This window comes from Perognathus longimembris, chromosome 5 (genome assembly GCF_023159225.1).
Source record: "Perognathus longimembris pacificus isolate PPM17 chromosome 5, ASM2315922v1, whole genome shotgun sequence".
NCBI lineage: Eukaryota > Metazoa > Chordata > Mammalia > Rodentia > Heteromyidae > Perognathus > Perognathus longimembris.
The window spans coordinates 30390173-30409928 of record NC_063165.1 but is presented as its reverse complement, the minus strand read 5'-3'; the positions used below and the strand labels follow the sequence as shown (position 1 = coordinate 30409928).

General features: G+C 34.7%; 1 protein-coding gene and 1 pseudogene across 1 annotated transcript; one reads left to right on the top strand and one right to left on the bottom strand.

Moving 5' to 3' along the window:
* Window positions 1-1643: 1643 nt before the first annotated feature.
* Window positions 1644-2618, top strand: LOC125351259 (olfactory receptor 183-like). The gene has a single exon (XM_048345962.1). The coding sequence runs from the start codon at window positions 1689-1691 to the stop codon at window positions 2616-2618; it is 930 nt and encodes a 309-aa protein (XP_048201919.1). The 5' UTR covers window positions 1644-1688.
* Window positions 2619-8848: 6230 nt separating this feature from the next.
* On the bottom strand, window positions 8849-9880 carry LOC125351258 (annotated as a pseudogene).
* Window positions 9881-19756: the final 9876 nt, after the last annotated feature.

The following is a 19756-nucleotide window of genomic DNA, read 5'->3' as shown; positions in this document are numbered from 1 at the left end:
ATAGCAACTAGAAAAGTCTCTTGTTTCTTTTTCTTGAAGTTGATTTCATAGAACATTATTTTATATGTACATCTGCACATAGCTATTGAGCCTTTGTCCACAATCCTATGCATCTCCTCCTTTGGCCTCAATGTGAATTACTAGATTCTTATACAATTTATCATTTTCCAGTGCACATACTTACGAATTTGTGTGTGCTTTTATATTATAGGTACATTGTAGTTATCACAAATGAGGGAAACCATGCAGCCTATGTTTGTTTGGCTCTGGCTTACTTCACTTAGTATAATTTTTTTCAAGTCTTTCCACTTCCTTATGAATGGTACAGCATTATTCTTTCTGATGGATAAGTATAATTCTATTGTGTATATATACCACATTTTCTTGATCCATTCTTCCACTTAGGAACATCTAGATTTATTACATATCATATATAGTAAATGGTGCTGCAAGAACATGGTTGTGCTAGTGGGTTTAGTGTGGCCTAGTTTGTAATCCATTGGATAAATGCCCGGGAGTGGGATTTCTGGGTCTTAGGGAAGCTCTGTATTTAATTCCATTAAGCCTTTCTGCTACTAGAACACTTATTTTGGTATTTGGCACAATTTCCCACCTTACTGCTAATTAGTTCATTCCTTTTCTTTATGTCCATAACATTTAGGTTTCTTGTTCCTCCTTTAGTTCTTTTTTTTCCTGTTGAAGCAATTTATAAATACACTGTATTTTTGTCAATGTTATGCCTTTCAACATTCTCACACATCCTTCTCCTATGCATCCTTTCCCTTTGTTAATTTTGTAGGATGTACATTGACATCTTAACTGCGTTTTCTCCTTCTCTTCTTCATTCATCAATCCTTTCCCTCTTACTCCTTCACCCTTTTCAAGTACAGGCTTCCTACTATCTTATTTTGTGGATTTTATTCTTTGGAACTTTGACAGAATCATTTTCCCAGTTTTTTTTTCTTTTTCTAGTGACTTCTTTTCTCTCAGTTTTCAATACAGTGATCTGTGTTACAATGGGAAATTTAAATGGAAATAGACTGATACTAGAGAGTTCAGATAATCAGCTAGAAAAGTAAACAGGAAAATAAAGAAGCCAGACAAATAAACAGCCCAAATCATACTCCACCTATCTCAATTTTGGCTGATATTGCCATTGTATTATTCAGATGTTACAGCTCATATTTGCTGTTATTTTTGTGGTCATAAAAATAGCTGCAGTCTAGGTATCATTTCTTTCACGAATTTTTCACCTCAGAATCCCTTTTGTACATGCACTTCTGTCTTATTCTCTCCATATTCCTAAATCTGTATATTTTATACTTTTATGTGTTTTTCTATCATTACAACATGGCATTTTTAATTTTTTTTTCTTATTTATTGTCAAAGTGATGTACCAGAGAGGTTACAATTTCATACATTAGGCCTTGGGTACACTTCTTGTACTGTTTGTTACCTCTTCTCTCATTCCCCCATCCCCCTCCCCCTTTTTTGGCTCATCAATGTTTCTGTGTGTTTAACATCTTGTCATTTTTTTCCCCTTTTTCAAATTTAATGTTGTTGTCAAGCGGCATTTGTTTTTGACTGGGGAAAATAGACTAAGAATCATAATGTTAAATCAAGGTGCAAGGAGAATGTTATTTTATGTTGTTAATTTTATTTAATTTCATAGGACATCCAGTGAGGTCATGGAAAAAGAAAATACAACAGTAGTGACAGAATTTGTTCTCGCCGGACTTACGCATCAACCGCAGTGGAAAATCCCACTGTTCCTGTTCTTCTTTGTGGTATATCTTATGACTATTTTGGGAAACTTGAGTCTCATTGGTCTCATCTGGAAAGACTCTCATCTGCACATCCCCATGTATTTATGTCTTGGCAATTTAGCCTTTGTGGATGCCTGGTTATCATCCACAGTGACACCAAATATGCTGCTCAATTTGTTAGACAAGAACAAACTGATGTATTTCTCTGAATGCATGATTCAGTTTTTTTCCTTTGTTGTCAGTGCAACTGCAGAGTGTTTCATTTTGGCAGTAATGGCTTATGATCGCTACGTAGCCATCTGCAAACCTTTACTTTATCCAGTGATTATGACCTACAGACTCTGCATGCAGCTGTTAGCCTTATCTTACATAGGTGGCTTTATTCATGCTGTCATTCATGAAAGTTTTTTACTCAGATTAGCATTCTGTAAATCCAACATAATACATCACTTTTATTGTGATGTTATACCATTGTTAATGATTTCCTGTACAGATCCTTCTCTTAATTATCTCATGCTTTTTATTTTCTCTGGTTCAGTACAAGTATTCTCCATCATGACTATTCTTATCTCTTACACATTTGTTCTTCTTACAGTTTTAACCACAAAGTCTGAAAAAGGAATGAGAAAAACGCTTTCCACTTGTGGAGCCCATCTCCTATCTGTGTCTTTATACTATGGTCCCCTTCTCTTCATGTATGTTCATCCTGCACCTTCACAAACAGATGATCAAGATATGATCTTCTCTTTATTTTACACTGTCATAATTCCTGTTTTAAATCCAATTATCTATAGTCTGAGAAACAAGCAAGTCATAGGATCTCTGAAAAAAATATTGAAAAGAAATGGTTAGGCCTTACATTATTATCTGCTTTCTCTTGATTAAAATAGTCTCAATATGGAAAGAAAATTAATGGTATTGTGTCACGTACAATGTTGTTTTGCAATTATACTTGTTATAGAACATGAAAAACTAACTTTTCGGCACTTCAGTTATAAAAACTTATATATTGTTGATAAATGCATAACATTTTAGTAAATGATTTATTTCATGTGGCATAAATTGAAACAGAATCAGGTGAAAATTCTTATATGTTTGTATGATAAATTCACAGAGCGTTGAAATTGTGTAATACATGTAAAGGAATTGAAATTATAGAGAATATTCTGCAGTGTAGCCTGGGACTCATATTAATGCAATTCCAATTTTTGTTTGAATTAATCAAAGAAAACCAAAGAAATACCAATAGATATACAATCATTGTTAATTCCACCAGTGTTGGAGAATTGTGAACTGAACTTCTTGGAAAAATTAATCTCATTCAACTGGAAATAAATTTGTATTGTAACAGAATCTGGAAAAATGAGAAAGTGTTGAAAGAATTGAAAGAGGACTACATAGTAGGAAACTATTTGTTGGTCATTGCTCTAGAGAAGAGAGTTTTCTCAGAAAGAAAACATCTGAAGAGGCTTGTTAATCCAGAAAACTAATATATTGGAGAAGGGAGTTTTAGTAGCCATAGAAAAACATGAAATTTAAAGGTTGGAGAATTAATTTTCAAACTTTCATTAAAATATGAAAAATAGTGTACAACACCAAATCAAAAAGCCAGGTGCCCATGGCTCATGCCTGTGATCCTAGCTATTCAAGAGGCTGAGATCTGAGAATCACAGTTCAAAGCCAGTCCGTTCAGGAGAGTCCATGATACTCTTTTATCTCCAATTAATCACCAGAAAACTAGAAGTGTCCCTGTGGCTCAAGTGGTAGAGTGCTAGCCTTGAGCTAATGAGCTCAGAGACAGCAGACACTTCCCAGGCCCAGAACTGAAACCCTACAACTGACAAAAAAAAAACAAAACAAACCACCAAATCAAAGACAAAAAATAAATAAATAAATAATAAAGAATAATAAAGAAAACATTTAAAGGTCGTTGAAATTTGTAACTCATATAACGAGCTTGAAATGTATATTATCCAAATTCAAGCAATATTAAAAGGACAAGGTGCCACTATTCATAGTAGGTGGCTGGGAAAGAAGGAAGTCTTTGTGTGTTATTATTTCTCATTTTCTATATCACTTCCATACAGTTATGTCCTTCTGCCTATTTTTTAACACCAAACTTTCATAATTTTCACTACTGATACAATGGAGGTCCTCCTCCTAAATTGAGATTAGCTGTGAATTTCTGTGAAAACTTTCTTGTATAATCAATTGTGCTGATATTCTCATTTTTCCAAACATGAAAACATCTGGTTCTTCATACTACATTCTCAGCTTAATTTATACTCTCCTTCAGTAACTTTTGATGGTCTTCAATTGCTGTGATTATATGCATATACACCTACATATGTTTATAATGTAGATTTCTTGCTCCTAACAAGTTAATTCTTTAATGAATATATATAGATGATAAATCAGATATAAATACATAGTAATGGATACAGCTACATAGAAACACTCAAATATATTTTATATGCATAACAGTATATAAAGAATACACCTTATCCAAATTTTTCTTTCGGACAAGTGTTCAATAAGCTGTATTCTTCCTTAAGAAAAATTATGAAAGTACAGATAAACTATTTGATGAATATGTGTGTATAAATGATGTCCTGCTTTCCATTTTGGCCACATCTTTTAAACCCAGGACCAACATCAATAGAAATCTACTATATTTCTAGCCTAATCATGCAACATCTACATATGAAGGAAAATATTAGTCCCTAGCTAGATTCCTCTAACCATCCTTGAATCGCAAAAATGGGGCAGCAAAACACAATGATGCGACTTAAATTTTTCCCAGACCCAGGGATACAAAGGATGCTTATTTTCATTTATATGTGATAGTGAGATTTATCTTATAACTTATAAGTGATTATGTTGGGTAGTGTGCAAGTAAGTGTATGCAATTGTATTAACTGAAATAGGGTAGCTTTAAGGAAGACTTCACATAATATAATTCTTGCAAAAGAGAAAGACTGAGAACAACAAGCCAAACCCCAAGTCAATAGACAGAAGCAAATAATTAAAATCAAATCAGAATTAAATCAATTACAGACAAAAAAAATTTGAAAGACGGGCTGGGGATATAGCCTAGTGGCAAGAGTGCCTGCCTCGGATACACGAGGCCCTAGGTTCGATTCCCCAGCACCACATATACAGAAAACGGCCAGAAGCGGCGCTGTGGCTCAAGTGGCGGAGTGCTAGCCTTGAGCGGGAAGAAGCCAGGGACAGTGCTCAGGCCCGGAGTCCAAGGCCCAGGACTGGCCAAAAAAAAAAAAAAAAAAAAAAAAAAAAAAATTGAAAGAATCAACAAAACAAAGAGTTGGTTCTTTCAAAAAATCAACAAGATAGACAAACCCCTAGAAAACCTGACCAAAAAACGAAGGCAGAACACTCAAATAAACAAGATCAGAGATGAAACAAGTAACATCACCACAGAAAAAAACAAAATTAAGAACACAATAAGGAACTATTTTGTAAACCTTCATGACAACAAATTCAAGAACCTGGAAGAAATGGATGATTTCCTAGAAAAAGTTGATATCCCCAAACTCAACCATGAAGATTTAAACCTTCTGAACAGACCCATATCCAGCATTGAAATAGAAACGGCAATACGTGATCTCCCATTCAAGAAAAGCCCAGGTCCAGACAGATTCACAGCAGAATTCTACAAAGCCTTCAAAACAGAACTCACACCAATATTTCTCAAACTCTTCAATGAAATTGAAAGGGAACATTCACTACCAGACACAGTCTATAAAGCCAGAATAACCCTCATCCAAAACCAGGCAAGGACTCATCATGGAAAGAGGACTATAGACCGATTTCCCTGATGAACATAGATGCAAAAATTCTCAACAAAATTCTGGCCAATCAACTTCAACAGGTCATTAAAAAATCATACTACATGATCAAACTGGATTCATTGCGGGATGCAAAGTTGGTTCAATATATGCAAGTCAATTAATGTAATCCACCACATCAACCAGAGCAAGGTAAAGAACCACATGGTTATCTCACTGGATGTGGAAAAAGCACTCGATAAAATCCAGCACCCATTTATGCTAAAAGCCCTGGAAAAACTGGGATTCTAGGGAACATTCCTGAATATAATCAAGGCAGTTTATCACAAACCAACAGCAAGCATAACTCTAAATGGTGAAAACCTAAAGCCATTCCCTTTAAAATCAGGAGCAAGACAGAGATGTCCACTCTCTCCCCTTCTCTTCAACATAGAACTAGAATTCCTAGCCAGTGCAATTAGGCAAGAAGAAAATATAAAGGGGATCCAAATAGGAAAAGATGAAGTTAAACTTTCTCTCTTCACAGATGACATGATCCTATACCTAAAGAACCCTATTGACTCTACCCCCAAGCTACTAGAGCTGATCCAAAAGTTTGGCAAAGTTGCAGGATATAAAATAAACCGTCAAAAATCAACGGCCTTTCTCTATCCTAAAGACCTGAAGACAAAGGCTGAAATCAGGAAAACAACTCCTTTTGCAATAGCCTCAAAAAACATAAAATACCAAGGAATAACCTTAACAAAAGAAGTGAAAGACCTCTATGATGAGAACTTTAAAAAAATGAAAAATGAAATTAAGGCAGAACGAAGGAAATGGAAAAGCCACCCATGCTCCTGGATTGGGAGGATTAATATAATCAAAATGGCAATATTGCCAAAGGCTATCTACAAATTCAATGCAATACCCATTAATATCCCAACACCATTTGTTAATGAAATAGAGGAAGCAATCCAGAAATTCATATAGAACAATAAAAAACCCAGAGTAGCAAAAACAATCCTAAGCAGAAAGAACAGTGCCGGAGGAATTACAATATCCAACTTCATTATAAACTTCATTATACAGTTATAGTAATAAAAACAGCTTGGTATTGGCACCGGAACAGGCCTGAAGACCAATGGAACAGAATTGAACCCCAGAAATGAACCCACAGAACTGTGCTTACTTTTTTTTTGATAAAGGAGCTAAAAAAGTAGTCTGGAAGAAAGATAGCCTCTTTAACAAATGGTGCTGGCAAAACTGGATCAACACATGCAACAAACTAAAACTAGATCCTTATATATCACCCTGCACCAAAATCAATTCCAAATGGATCAAAGACCTTGAAATCAAAACAGACACCCTGAAATCACTAAAGGAAGGAGTAGGAGAAACACTTGGGCTTCTTGGCAAAGGATGGAACTTCCTTAACAAAGATCCAGAAATGCAACAAATCAAAGAAAGGTTGGACAAATGGACTGCATCAAACTGCACTGCTTCTGTAGGGCTAAGGACATAGCTCGCAAGGTAAACAGAAAGCTCACAGATTGGGAAAAGATCTTTATCAGCCATACAATGGACAAAGGCCTCATATCTTAAATATATGCAGAACTAAAAAAAAATTACATTCCTCCAAAACAAATCCTCCAAGAACCAACAGCCCCCTCATCAAGTGGGCCTAAAGACTTAAAAAGAGACTTCTCTGATGAGGAAATGAGAATGGCCAAGAGACATATGAAAAAGTACTCTATATCACTGGCCATAAAAGAAATGCAAATCAATACAACATAGAGATTCCACCTCACCCCAGTAAGATTGTCCTATATCAAGAAAACCAACAATAACAATTCTTGGAGGGGATGTGGCCAAAAGGGAACCCTACTTCATTGCTGGTGGGAATGTAAACTGGTTCAGCCACTCTGGCAAGCAGTATGGAGATTCCTCAGAAGGCTTAACGTAGAGCTCCCCTATGATCCAGCAGCCCCAATTTTGGGTATCTATTCAAAAGACAACAAACTGAATCACACTAAAGCTACCAGCACAACAATATTCATGGGAGCACAATTTGTCATAGCTAGAATATGGAACCAACCCAGATGCCCCTCAGCAGATGAATGGATCAGGAAAATGTGGTACATATACACAATGGAATTTTATGTTTCTATAAGAAAGAATGACATTGCCCCATTTGTAAGGAATGGAAGGACTTGGGAAAAATTATACTAAGTGACGTGAGCCAGACCCAAAGAAACATGGACTCTATGGTCTCCCTTATAGGGAATAAATAGTACAGGTTTAGGCAAGTCACAGCAGAGGATCACAAGAGCCCAATAGCTATACCCTTATCAACACATAAGATGAAGCTGAGTGAAATGAACTCCATGTTTTGGAAACGAATGTTATATCACAGTTATAACTACTTTCTACATGCTATGTGTAACTGTAGCTTCTATTGTTGATGATCTTCTTGTATCCCCTTTCTGTGGTTGTTCCTACACTATCTCTGTATCTTATCTGAGTATATTGGAAACCGTGTATACTGGTAAACAGTGGCATACAGGGTAAAAAAAGACAAACATCTACAAAAGCAATACTTGCAAAACTATTTGGTGTAAATGAACTGAACAACTCATGGGGAGGAAAGGGGAAGGGGTAAGGGGAAGGTGGGAATGAGGGACGAGGTAACAAACAGTACAAGAAATATATCCAATGCCTAACGTATGAAACTAAACTTCTCTGTACATCAGTTTGATAATAAAAATTTCAAAGAAAAAAATTATAAAGAAAACAAAAAATGAAAAAGAAAAAGAGAAAGTCCAAGTTCAACAAAACAAACACCAGGAAATGAGTTCTGGAAAGTAATGGGGCAGAATCAAGGGGAAAAGGGTAGAGGGACTGAATGTACAATAGCATCCAAAATTAAGAAGAGTAATGGAAGTGGTTGGGTAGGGGAGAGATCAGTGAGAATGTTGAAAGCGGGGGGGGGGGGGGTCATTGATAAAGATGCATTGTATTCATACATTGCATTGTTAAATGGCAACTCATTTGTATGACTACTTAAAGATAATTTTTTAATTAAAAAGATAAAGCACCAAAACAAAACCAGAATGATTTCTGGTCCTAGACCTTCCTGGTCATCAAAACGCTGTATAAACAATAACAATTATGAAGTTTAATATTCTTAAAGTCTAAGTAAATTATAATTAAAAATTATCATTTTTCACATGGCATAAATAATTTAATTGCAATGAAATTGCATTTTGTTAAGAAGAAAGTCTTCTGCTATGCCATCTAAACATTTCCTTTCCATTGTTTTCTGAGTGAGTTTATGACTTGCTTATTTCTCAGACTGTAGATAATTGGATTTAGCACAGGAATTATGACAGTGTAAACCAGAGAGTCCATCATGTCCTCCTCATCTCTCTGTACAGAGGAAGGGTGCACACACATGATAAGAAGAGTACCAAAGTATAAAGACACAGAAAAGAGATGGGCTCCACAGGTGGAGAAGGCTTTCTTTATATCTTTGACAGACTTCTTTTTCAAGATTGCAAAGATAACCAATGTATAAGAGGTAAGAACAGTCACAAAGCTGAATGCTTGAACTGAGCCAGCCAAAAAGTATACCAGCATTAAATTAATTTTGCCTCTTCAATAGAGGCAAAATGTCACAATAAAAGTGATATATTACAAGGCAACAAACAGTACAAGAAATGTATCCAATGCCCAACGTATGATACTGTAACCTCTCTGTACGTCAGTTTGATAATAAAAATTTGAGGAAAAAAAAAAGTGATATATTTTGGAAGCATAGAAGTTTAATTTGACTAAAAAATGCTGATGAATTATTGCATGAAGAAATCCTGCTACAAATGTCAGCACAACTACCCAGATGCATAGTGTATTGGTCATAATCACTGGGTAATGTAGAGGTTTGCAGATGGCTACATAGCGATCATAAGCCATAGCTGTCAAGAGAAATCATCCTACGGATGCACTGGATGCAAAGGAAAAAAACTGTGTCAAACATTCACAGAGAGATGTCATCTTGTCCTTGACTAACAATGTGACCAGCAGTTTTGGTGTCACTGTGGATGAAACCCAAGTGTCTACAAAAGCTAAATTCCCGAGGAATAAGTACATGGGTATGTACAAGTGAGGGTCATACCAGATGACACTAATCAGACTAAGGTTCCCCACAATGGTCATGAGATATATCACCAGGAACAGCAGGAACAGAGGAATTTTCCACTCCGGTTGTTGTGTCAGTCCTATGAGAACAAACTCTGTCAGTGACGTTGCATTTTCCTTTTCCATGTCCTTGCTGCTATGTTCCCTGGATGAACAACGACAACAAAAAAATCACCACATATGAGTATAATATTTTGATAAATTTATAAGTCGAAAATCATTGTAAAAGAATTGAAATAAAACATAAAATGTTGAGAGTCTTTTATATTTATTTATTATTTTACAAAAATGAAACTTGGGAATGTTGAAAAAGAAATTAAATTTCAGTTCTTTATTTAAAAATAAAAATATTTGGAGAAAATGAAAAATTATTCCAAGTAAACACAAAATGTGTCCCAAGTATAACACAGGCACAGTAGAGAAAAAGGTCTTTTTAAGTCGAGGGCTCTAAAATTAGTTGAAATCTTTTCAAAAGAGTTTGAACTTTATTTATCATAAAATAGTTATGCAGTGAATCCTTTAGGACAAATCGCTGCACATAAACTGTCATTTATAAAATTCTTCCTAATAAAAATTTGCTTCAAGTAGGAGAAAGAAAGGTTAAACGTATTAAGAAACTGGTTCCGCTTTCCAAGAATAATAAACCAGATAATATATCAAAGAAACTATGGATCAAAGGAATTGAAGGGATGACTAGAATTGAAAAGGACAGAAAAGAGTGAAAAAATGGGTGACATTGCTCAAGAAGCCTTGATATATTGAGTTGAAAGTCCTTTGTAAAAGTTAAGGATAATAAAGAAATAAAGAATTAATTTTAAAATGTTCACAAAATTTAGAAAGACAAATTACTGTAGAAATAGACTCTGTACTTCAAGAAAGTTCTAAAGAATAAGTAATTTAAAATATGATTCACTTTCATGCAAAGTACGTAAGCCCCATGTGAAAGGATGCTGTTAGTGATAAGAATGACAGAGAAATTAAATCAAGAATTCATCTTGAGGGCTTTATGTGATATTATATACAAACAGAGTGGATAATCAAAGAGATATGGTGGTATATCTTTAGAATTTCCAGGTGACAAGCATTTAGTATATCATTATCTATTAAATAAATGATTCAGGAGTTATCATGATAATAAAAGGAAAAATAATGCATCTTTTATACCATAAAAACTACCCAAAGTAGTAGAGAAATAAAGTAGAAAGAACACAAGTAAGTTATAAACTGAGTATGCTTATTCATGTGTATAATCCTAGCACCTGGAAAACTGATGTTGGAGCATCATAATTCTGAAGTATAATTTTAGTTAAAGAATACAATTGTTTCAAAATATCATTTAAACATAGGTTACAAAGTTGAGTGCCAGCTATTAATTAGATTGCTCAGAGCTCGACTCTTTTGCTATTACATAGATGTTAGTGACAGAGACTAATACCCATTTAGAGCAGACACTCAATTAGTGACCCTTTTACAGTGAGGGAACTTAATCTAATCTTGGTCAAACTAACCCACATTAGATTTGGAATTTGAGGAGAGGGAAACTAAAGAAAAAAGATCAATGAAAATTTTGGAATCACATTTCATGCAAAAATATTAAGCAAATATGTTTCCCCTTTCACAATGAATCTGGTCATGCAGTTGAGATTTGTGGGAGTTCATCAGCACTAACAACAGCTTTCATGGAGCTGGTGTTGATAAATGTTTTGTTTGTATGCTTTTCTCAGTGGCTGCTTTTATTTATTTTATTCTTGCCTATTTTTTCTTTATTTCTTTATTATTTCTTTATTTATTGCCAGACCTGGAGCTTGAACTCAGAGATTGAGCAGTGTCCTTGGGTTGTTTTTTTAATCCTCAAGGCTAGCACTCTACCACTTGAACCACAGCGCCACTTCTGGCTTTTTCTATATATGTGGTGCTGAGGAATCGAACCCAGGGCTTCATGTATATGAGACAAGCACTCTACCACTAGGCCATATTCCAAGTCCTTGCCTACTTTTATAGGTGATTTCCCCAATGTCTTAAGTTTTTATGTTAGCACCAATAGTCATTCAGTAAATTCATTTCCTGTCAAGCGCTCAAAGAGAGAAAAAACATTTTCCTGAGTCTTGGAGATTTGTTGTCAGGGTATGATTGCCTTGGATACGTGGCAGAAACTACAATTCCCAGAGAGAATGACAGTTCAATACCCTGAAAAGCCTGAGTGTTCAAAGTAACTAGTTTGCCTCTGAATTGGATATTTCAATGTTTATGTTTATGACCACTATAACCTGTGCCATTTCCCAAATAACCTGATTCAATTAATCTTGGCTCTATCCAAAGAATGTTGTAACTACATGTACCGTTTCTCATTTTATGAATTACAAGGGGGTATCTCTTTTTCTTTGTAGTGACTTACTAACATCTGTCCTCTAATTTGAAAATCTATTGTGCTTGACTAAAACTATCTTAACCTGTATCTTAACCTCTATTTTTAATTTTCCAGATGCATAGGATGACTTGTGATTGCTTTTCTCTCAACAGTTACCTTTTGTAAGAAAAATCTTAAGACTGAATTCTAAAGCAGACTGTATAAAGAACATATAGTGGTAAATGCATTTTAATTTGGTGTCATCTCAGTCCCATGAAATTTTAATTCACAAAATTATTTAAAAATCTCAATTTCTATTGGCATACAGATATTGTTTGCATCACAAATTCAGGGAAGAACAATGGTGGGCTATTTTCTATATATTACCTTGTGTGTGAGTATGTGTGTGTATAAATGGTTTAATTTTTATGAAGTGGGTGAGACAGTAGAAAGGTTAACGTGTTCATATGTGACTTATACCTTAAGAGTTTTGGTCATAGCATACATTTAATTAAACGGAATGTATTTTTAAATCAGAATCAAAAGAAAGGTATTATTATAAGAATAGTATGGTTCAAATATTAAACAAACCTTTAAATTAATGTTCTGGTTTGACATATCTATTTTATAAGTTCATTATAGTTAAATTAAACACAATAAAATACAATTAAGAGGAACAAATCAATTTCCTAGCTATTTTTCTTAAATTTCAGTTCTTTCCTTATGAAAATAAATACAGAGATAATTAACTAATAGTTTTTCTTTTCCATTTGTCCATTCCTATAAATGTTATCTTAAATCACTAGAAATTAACAAAACAATTAACTTTATGCAAACAAGAATATTTTATACATCATTTTTCATACCTTGAAAGAAATTGCAGAGAAATTGAAAAACATTAGTCTTTATAAATAGTCAACCTATAAGAGAAATAGCATAGCCATGAAAAAGTTATAGAACACAATTTATTCTCACACATTTATACATTTTGGAGACTTCACAAGCTGAAGAAATGTTACTTTCTAAATATGTCTTCAAAATAAAACTCAGCCAGTTGTTCACTATTTCCTCTTGCCAAAAGCCAAATGAGAGCTGAATTCCCCAAGAGCCAGTAGGCTCCTTTAGAACAAAGGAAAACCATTCTACTGGGAATTGCAGACTTGGGCAATCTACAGAAATCTTAAATTATTCCATAGGGCTTTTACAGAATTAGGATTTTAAATATAAAGTCACTTCATTTCAGACAATTCTATTTTAGTAACGAATGTTCGACTGTACATTTCTATTTTCCCACTCAAATGACATATCTGGTATGTCTAGGCAAACTTTTAGTTGACTTGTAAAAATGTGGTCTTCTGAGTGCTTCATCTTGTGTAATTTTATAGCAGTCTTTCCATCATAATTTTAACAATGCCAGAGATCTAATTTCTTTTCAAGAATTCATAGCAACCTAAAATTATCATAAAATTACAGCTCAAAGTCCAGACATGCACCTAACTAGATCTCCCACTTTATGCTGAAATCTGAGCATTTTTATTAGCCAATAATTATGATGGAGGAACAAAGAAACAAAGATGATAGAAATGCACTGAAAGTGACCTAGATTTCTACTTCCCAAAATTCACTGCCTATACATTTCTTAGTGATCTTGTTCTTTCTTAAATGATGGTATGTCTGGACAGTTTCCAAAGTTTTAGTTAGGAGTCTCCATCAGTAAGGGAGACACAAATAATTTCTGGGATTTGTTTGCCAAGACAGAAGCAGGGAGGATCAAGATTGTGTAAGGGGACATTGTAGGATGCACTACACAGGATTCCAAGTCTACATCAGACACTTCATTGATGATCACATATTGGAGCAAAACTTTTAAGGAATTTTTAATATGGTAGTAATATATTTAGATTTCCCATTGAGAATTAACAGGAAAACTTATAAAGATGCATTCATATATGAATCAAACATATTGAGAATTTTATAAATGCATGGGTGAGTAGATTGCTCAGGAAATACCTCAGTTGCATCCATTGGAATGTGTATAGAATCTCAGTGCTGAGATGGATGATGCTATACCTTGGTCACTTGCTATCCACAGACATTGTCAGAAACTAATAATCCAGGATATTTCTTAGGAAAATATTTATGCAAATGAATGTTTAGTTTTACATCTGTCCAAGAAACTCCATGAACACTGACATCATACCATCAATCATTAAAAATACACTTAAAGATTATCTTTTCCATTATACATTCCCCAAGTTAGATATCTCTGCTTTCTCAATACATTAATTTTTAAAACAAACAAAAAATAAAGAACCATTCCTTTCTATTTATTACACTTTTCTCTGTGTATTCCCTTCAATTTAACTTTCAGCTTAATTTGTTAACATTCTGAATTAGTGGAACTTTTCAGATTCTTAGAAAATATAGGAATAGAATTGTAAAAGGAATATTTCATGGACAGTGAGCATTACTGACTTGTCCTCAGTATTTTAAATGCAGTTGGCATAGTACACACGAACATGCACTTACAATTTTTCCATGGCATAAATCTGTTATTATATTCACCTTTCTGTTTATTCCACTGTGTGGAATGTGAGCTGAAGTCAGCCACTTGCCGATAGAGTACAATGAATTATTTTGGTTGGCCAGCACCACATTCCAGGGATTTGGTTCTGTTCTTCCCCTACACACGTAATTGTGGTATTTATCAAGCTACATTATTCTTATTAATATCAACTACATGCAATTTAAATTTGGTCTGTAGGAATTACAGTATTTGAACAGTTAATACATTTCTGAATGCACACAGAAAAACTACAAACAGGTACACAACTTTCATTGTTTGATATAATTATTGTAGGATACTTTGCAGTTAGTTACAAAATGATGTGTATGCTTTTGAAATCCATATTCAGATGTTTTAAGGACTCTTCTTAGGTACTTACACATTATCTTGTTAAATGACAGGCTTATTGCTAAAGTCTTTCAAAATGAACAAAGTTCAGCCACATTAAACATACGTTATTTTGTGCATTTTGTTTCATTTTGTTTTTTTAAAGGGAACAAGTAGAAATAAGTCTTCTCTGTATTGGGGACTCACTCAGTCATTTCTCCAGCCCTGCTTTTTGCTAGTTAGTTCAGAGACATAGTCTCACCAGCAATTTTGCCTGGAATTTCTTCCAACCACAATTCTCTGAATTTTATCCATCTGAAAAGTTCACAACCCCCTTCTTTTCAAGATTTTCCTTGTGGAATCTATGACTTGCTTATTTCTCAGACTGTAGATAATGGGATTTAATGCAGGAATTAATATAATGTAAAACAGAGAGTCTATCATGTCTTGATCCTCTACCTGTGGAGAAGCAGGATGTGAATATGTGAAGATAAGGGAACATAGTATAAAGACACGGAGAAGAGATGAGCTACACAGGTAGACAAGGACTTTCTTATGCTTTAGGCAGGTTTCTTTTTTTAATTTAATTTTATTGTCAAGGTGATGTACAGAGGGGTTACAGTTACATAGGTAAGGTAGTGAGTACATTTCTTATCAAACTTGTTACCTCCCACAACGGCTTTAATAGTAGGGTCATCTGAAATTCATTAGCACTTAAAACACTCATGAAGCTAGTGTGTGTTAGAACCTGAATTTGGATATTGATTGCCTGTTCTCTTCTGTTCCTGAACATTTCTTTCCTGATTATTATGCCAATCCCAATAGAATTTCTAAGTTAAGGTTAATTTCCGTACAATAACATAACTTCCTGTTTCAAACAGTTTAATCTGATGAGCATAAAAGAAGAGAAAAGAATACTGACATGAGTACTACTGGAAAGTTGAGGATTTCAATTCTAAAGAGAGAAAAGATTTTCTTGATAAAGGACATTCTTACTGGGGTGAGGTGGAATCTCAATGTTGTTTTGATTTGCATTTCTTTTATGGCCAGTGATGTAGAGCACTTTTTCATATGTCTCTTGGCCATTCTCATTTCCTCATCAGAGAAGTCTCTTTTTAAGTCTTTAGCCCACTTGTTGAAGGGGCTGTTAGTTCTTTTCGGTTTTGTTTTGGAGAAATCTCATTTTTTTAGTTCTGCATATATTTTAGGCATGAGGCCTTTGTCCGTTGTATGGCCAGTAAGATCTTTTCCCAATCTATGGGCTTTCTGTTTATCTTGCCAGCTATGTCCTTTGCCCTGCAGAAGCTCTGTGGTTTGATGCAGTCCCATTTGTCCATCCTTTCCTTGATTTGTAGCATTTCTGGGTCTTTGTTAAGGAAGTTTCGTCCTGTGCCAAGGAGCCAAAGTGTTTCTCCTACTCCTTCTTTTAGTGTTTCAAGGTCTTTGATCCATTTGGAATTGATTTTGGTACAGGATGATATATAAGGATTTAGTTTTAGTTTGTTGCATGTGTTGAACAAGTTAGGCCAGCACCATTTGTTAAAGAGGCTATCTTTATTCCATCCTACTTTTTTTTTTCAGCTCCTTCATCAAAGATTAAGTAGGCATGGTTCTGTGGGTTCATTTCTGGGCCTTCAATTCTGTTCCATTGGCCTTCAGCCTGTTCCAGTGCCAATACCAAGCTAAAAGCAGAAAAGCAGAGTAACACAGAAATATCCCTAACACAGGCAGCAATTCTTTCCATGGTGATCCATTTTGGAAGACTCATTCCACGAACTTAAACACGTTATTTATACACATGTTCTTCAACACAAGAGTCACAGAATTGTACAGTGTGTACTTCCTTGTGTAGAGAAAAGCTTGGAGAAATTCCCAAAAGAAAGCCGTAGGACTCCCTGTAGACCTTCGCTGCAGGACAGGCCAATTTGGACACACAGCACAAGTCCACATGGCCTGAAAGACATTACAGATTCTAGCATCATAAACATCCATCGACTCCAAGAAAATATAGTTATGACTATTCAAATTCGGTGATGCCATTACTTGCAGTTGCATATCATGTGCCTGAAATATTTAGGTATGCATTACATAGAAAAAAAGTATTGATCATTATTTTTCCTTAACTAATGAGAACATTACTTGTAGGGCCTGTGGACTAAGTTTGCTTCTTCAGGCATTTAAAAGTAAAGCTGTCCTCCTATCTATGTGGCTTAGAGGCACAGAGCTATTGCCTACACTAATCTAAAATCTGATGAAAAACCCTAATAGAGGGAAATGGAAAGAAAACATGGACACCGGAGTGCAGGGGAGAGTGACCTGGACCTGAGCTCTGGTCATATTAGTGTCTCACCATGCCCCAACAAACAGTACAAGAAATGTATCCAATGCCTAACGTATGAAACTGTAACCTCTCTATACATCACTTTGACAATAAATAGGAAAAAACAATACAGATTCTGTTATAGTGGGGTGGGTCAGGCTCAGCCATCTTCCTTTACAGTAAGAAACTGGTAGAATGTACTTGTAAATAGGACTGTAACTTGTTCATATTTTCCCTTTAGGTATAAACACAGAACTTGTCAATAAGCATTAATTCAAAAAAAGAAATACTCAGTTTAATTTTGATGGCCTTTAGATTTGATATCTAAGTAGAATACTATATGAATGCAGGATTTTTTTTAATTCTTTTTGTTTCTTCCCTCAACCTCTACAAACAATAAAGAGGACATGTTTTATTTTAATCATCAATCAGAGCTATTGTTTATTGAATACTTTTGGAATCAAATTATATAACAAGCATATCTATTATCCAAATTATTTTATAGGGAATTACAAAGTGATGGTTTTCATTGGATTTCTCTGAACTTTTCTTGAAAGCAATAAAATTCATTGCATTTGTCTTAGCATAGAGCATTTCACTCAGTCATGGGTATCATTTACTTCATCAAAACCTATGCCATTATTTCTAGTAGTCTCTTTCTCATCTCAGGTAATACATCACAGAAAAACTGGAGATGATTTTTTTCTTCCCTGTCTTTTCCCTTCTCTTTCTTTCCAACACCTTACTGTAAGAGGTTATATTAGAGCACTCACTTATCAATTATCAACTTCCTTAGTATTATCCTGTGGTTGGAAAATGTGTCAAAAAAATATACTACACAAAAGTTCCTGTCAGTATAATATGCAAAATTATGGGGTAAACAATATGATCTACAGATATAACTAGTACCAAATCAAATTTTGACTTAAATTGACTCATCCTCTTAATCATTTATGATTATCTCTTTACTCATCATTTTTATTATCTTGTACTATAAAAATATAGTCAAATAGATTCCTACTTTCAATAAACTTTCAAAAGTATTCGTTGAATGACATTCACTGAGGTTTGTGTCCACATTCCCACATCACTGATGAGCCAGTATGACTTGGCACTGTTATTTGGCATGGTAAAACCTCTTCAGTGAATTGTCTCGTCACATCTTTGTCCATTGTTTATTGAGCTAATAAATGTCTTGTTATGTGTTAAGTGCTTGTCAAATGTCTGACACACATGCATCACTTTTCAATTTTAGATAAATGATATAAGTGTTGTGTTGATGTAGGAGCTGATTTTTCACATAGAGAACTGTATGAGAAAAACAAGTATCTGAGGGAGTGTGTCCAGAAACTTTCCTCATCCTTTTATAGTAGTAGAGAAAAGTTTCTAGAGATAAATTTCAGTTCAATTTGAGAGGAACCCCAAATAATTCAGAATGAATAAACGTAGTTTGGAGAATGTATGTTTAATGGAATGCTAGTAGTTCATTAGCTACTCAGGAGGCAGGGTTGGGGGGGATCAAGTTTGCTGACTAGCCCACCCCAAAGAGTTTATGAGCTGAGTGCTGATGGCTCACACCAGTAATCTGAGCTATCAGGAGGCTGAGAACTCAGGATCATGGTTCAAAGCTAGCCTAGGCAGGAAAATCTGATATTCTCATCTCCAATAAACCACCAGAAAAGTGTAATTGGAGTTGTGGCTGAAAGTAGTAGAGTAGCCTCGAGCCAAAGAGTCAGTGACAATGTCCAAGCCCTGAGTTTAAGCTCCATAAGGGCCAAAAAAAAAAGTTCGTGAGACCCCCATCTATCTCAAAAGAAGCAGTGAAATGGGTTTATTGTTCCAGCTATGTGAGAGGTTTAAGAAATTAAGAGAATGAAGAGATTAAGAGAATCAGAATTAGATTAGAGGTTATTCTAGGCCAAAAATAATGGTTTACATAGCTCCATCTCTACATAAAAAGATAGGTGTGATGTGCGTACCTGTCATCCCAGCCACCACTGGAAACATAAATAGGAGAATAATGGTCCAGGCTGTCCTCAGGTAAAGAGTGAGACCCTATTTCAAAATAAGCACACACAAAAGGACTGGAGGCATGACTCAAAAAGAAAAACACCTGCCTAATATGCTTTAATCACTGAAATATTGTATCTATTATATCTTATGTATATATACATATAACAAGCTAAATTATCCATATAGTTCATATCTGTACTTATATATTCAGATTTATAAAAATATCACACATGTATATGATCAGGTATCAATGACAATTGTTAAAACTTACTGAACAATAATATAACTAAATCAAAGTTTGTATAAGAACAAAATCTGCAAAAGAATTGTACTGCTTTGGCAATATCAGAGGAAATAAGCAACAAGAGTGTTACCATATATGAGTACTTTCTATAGAGTGATTCTGATTGTGTCAGTAAAAAAAAAAAAAAGGTG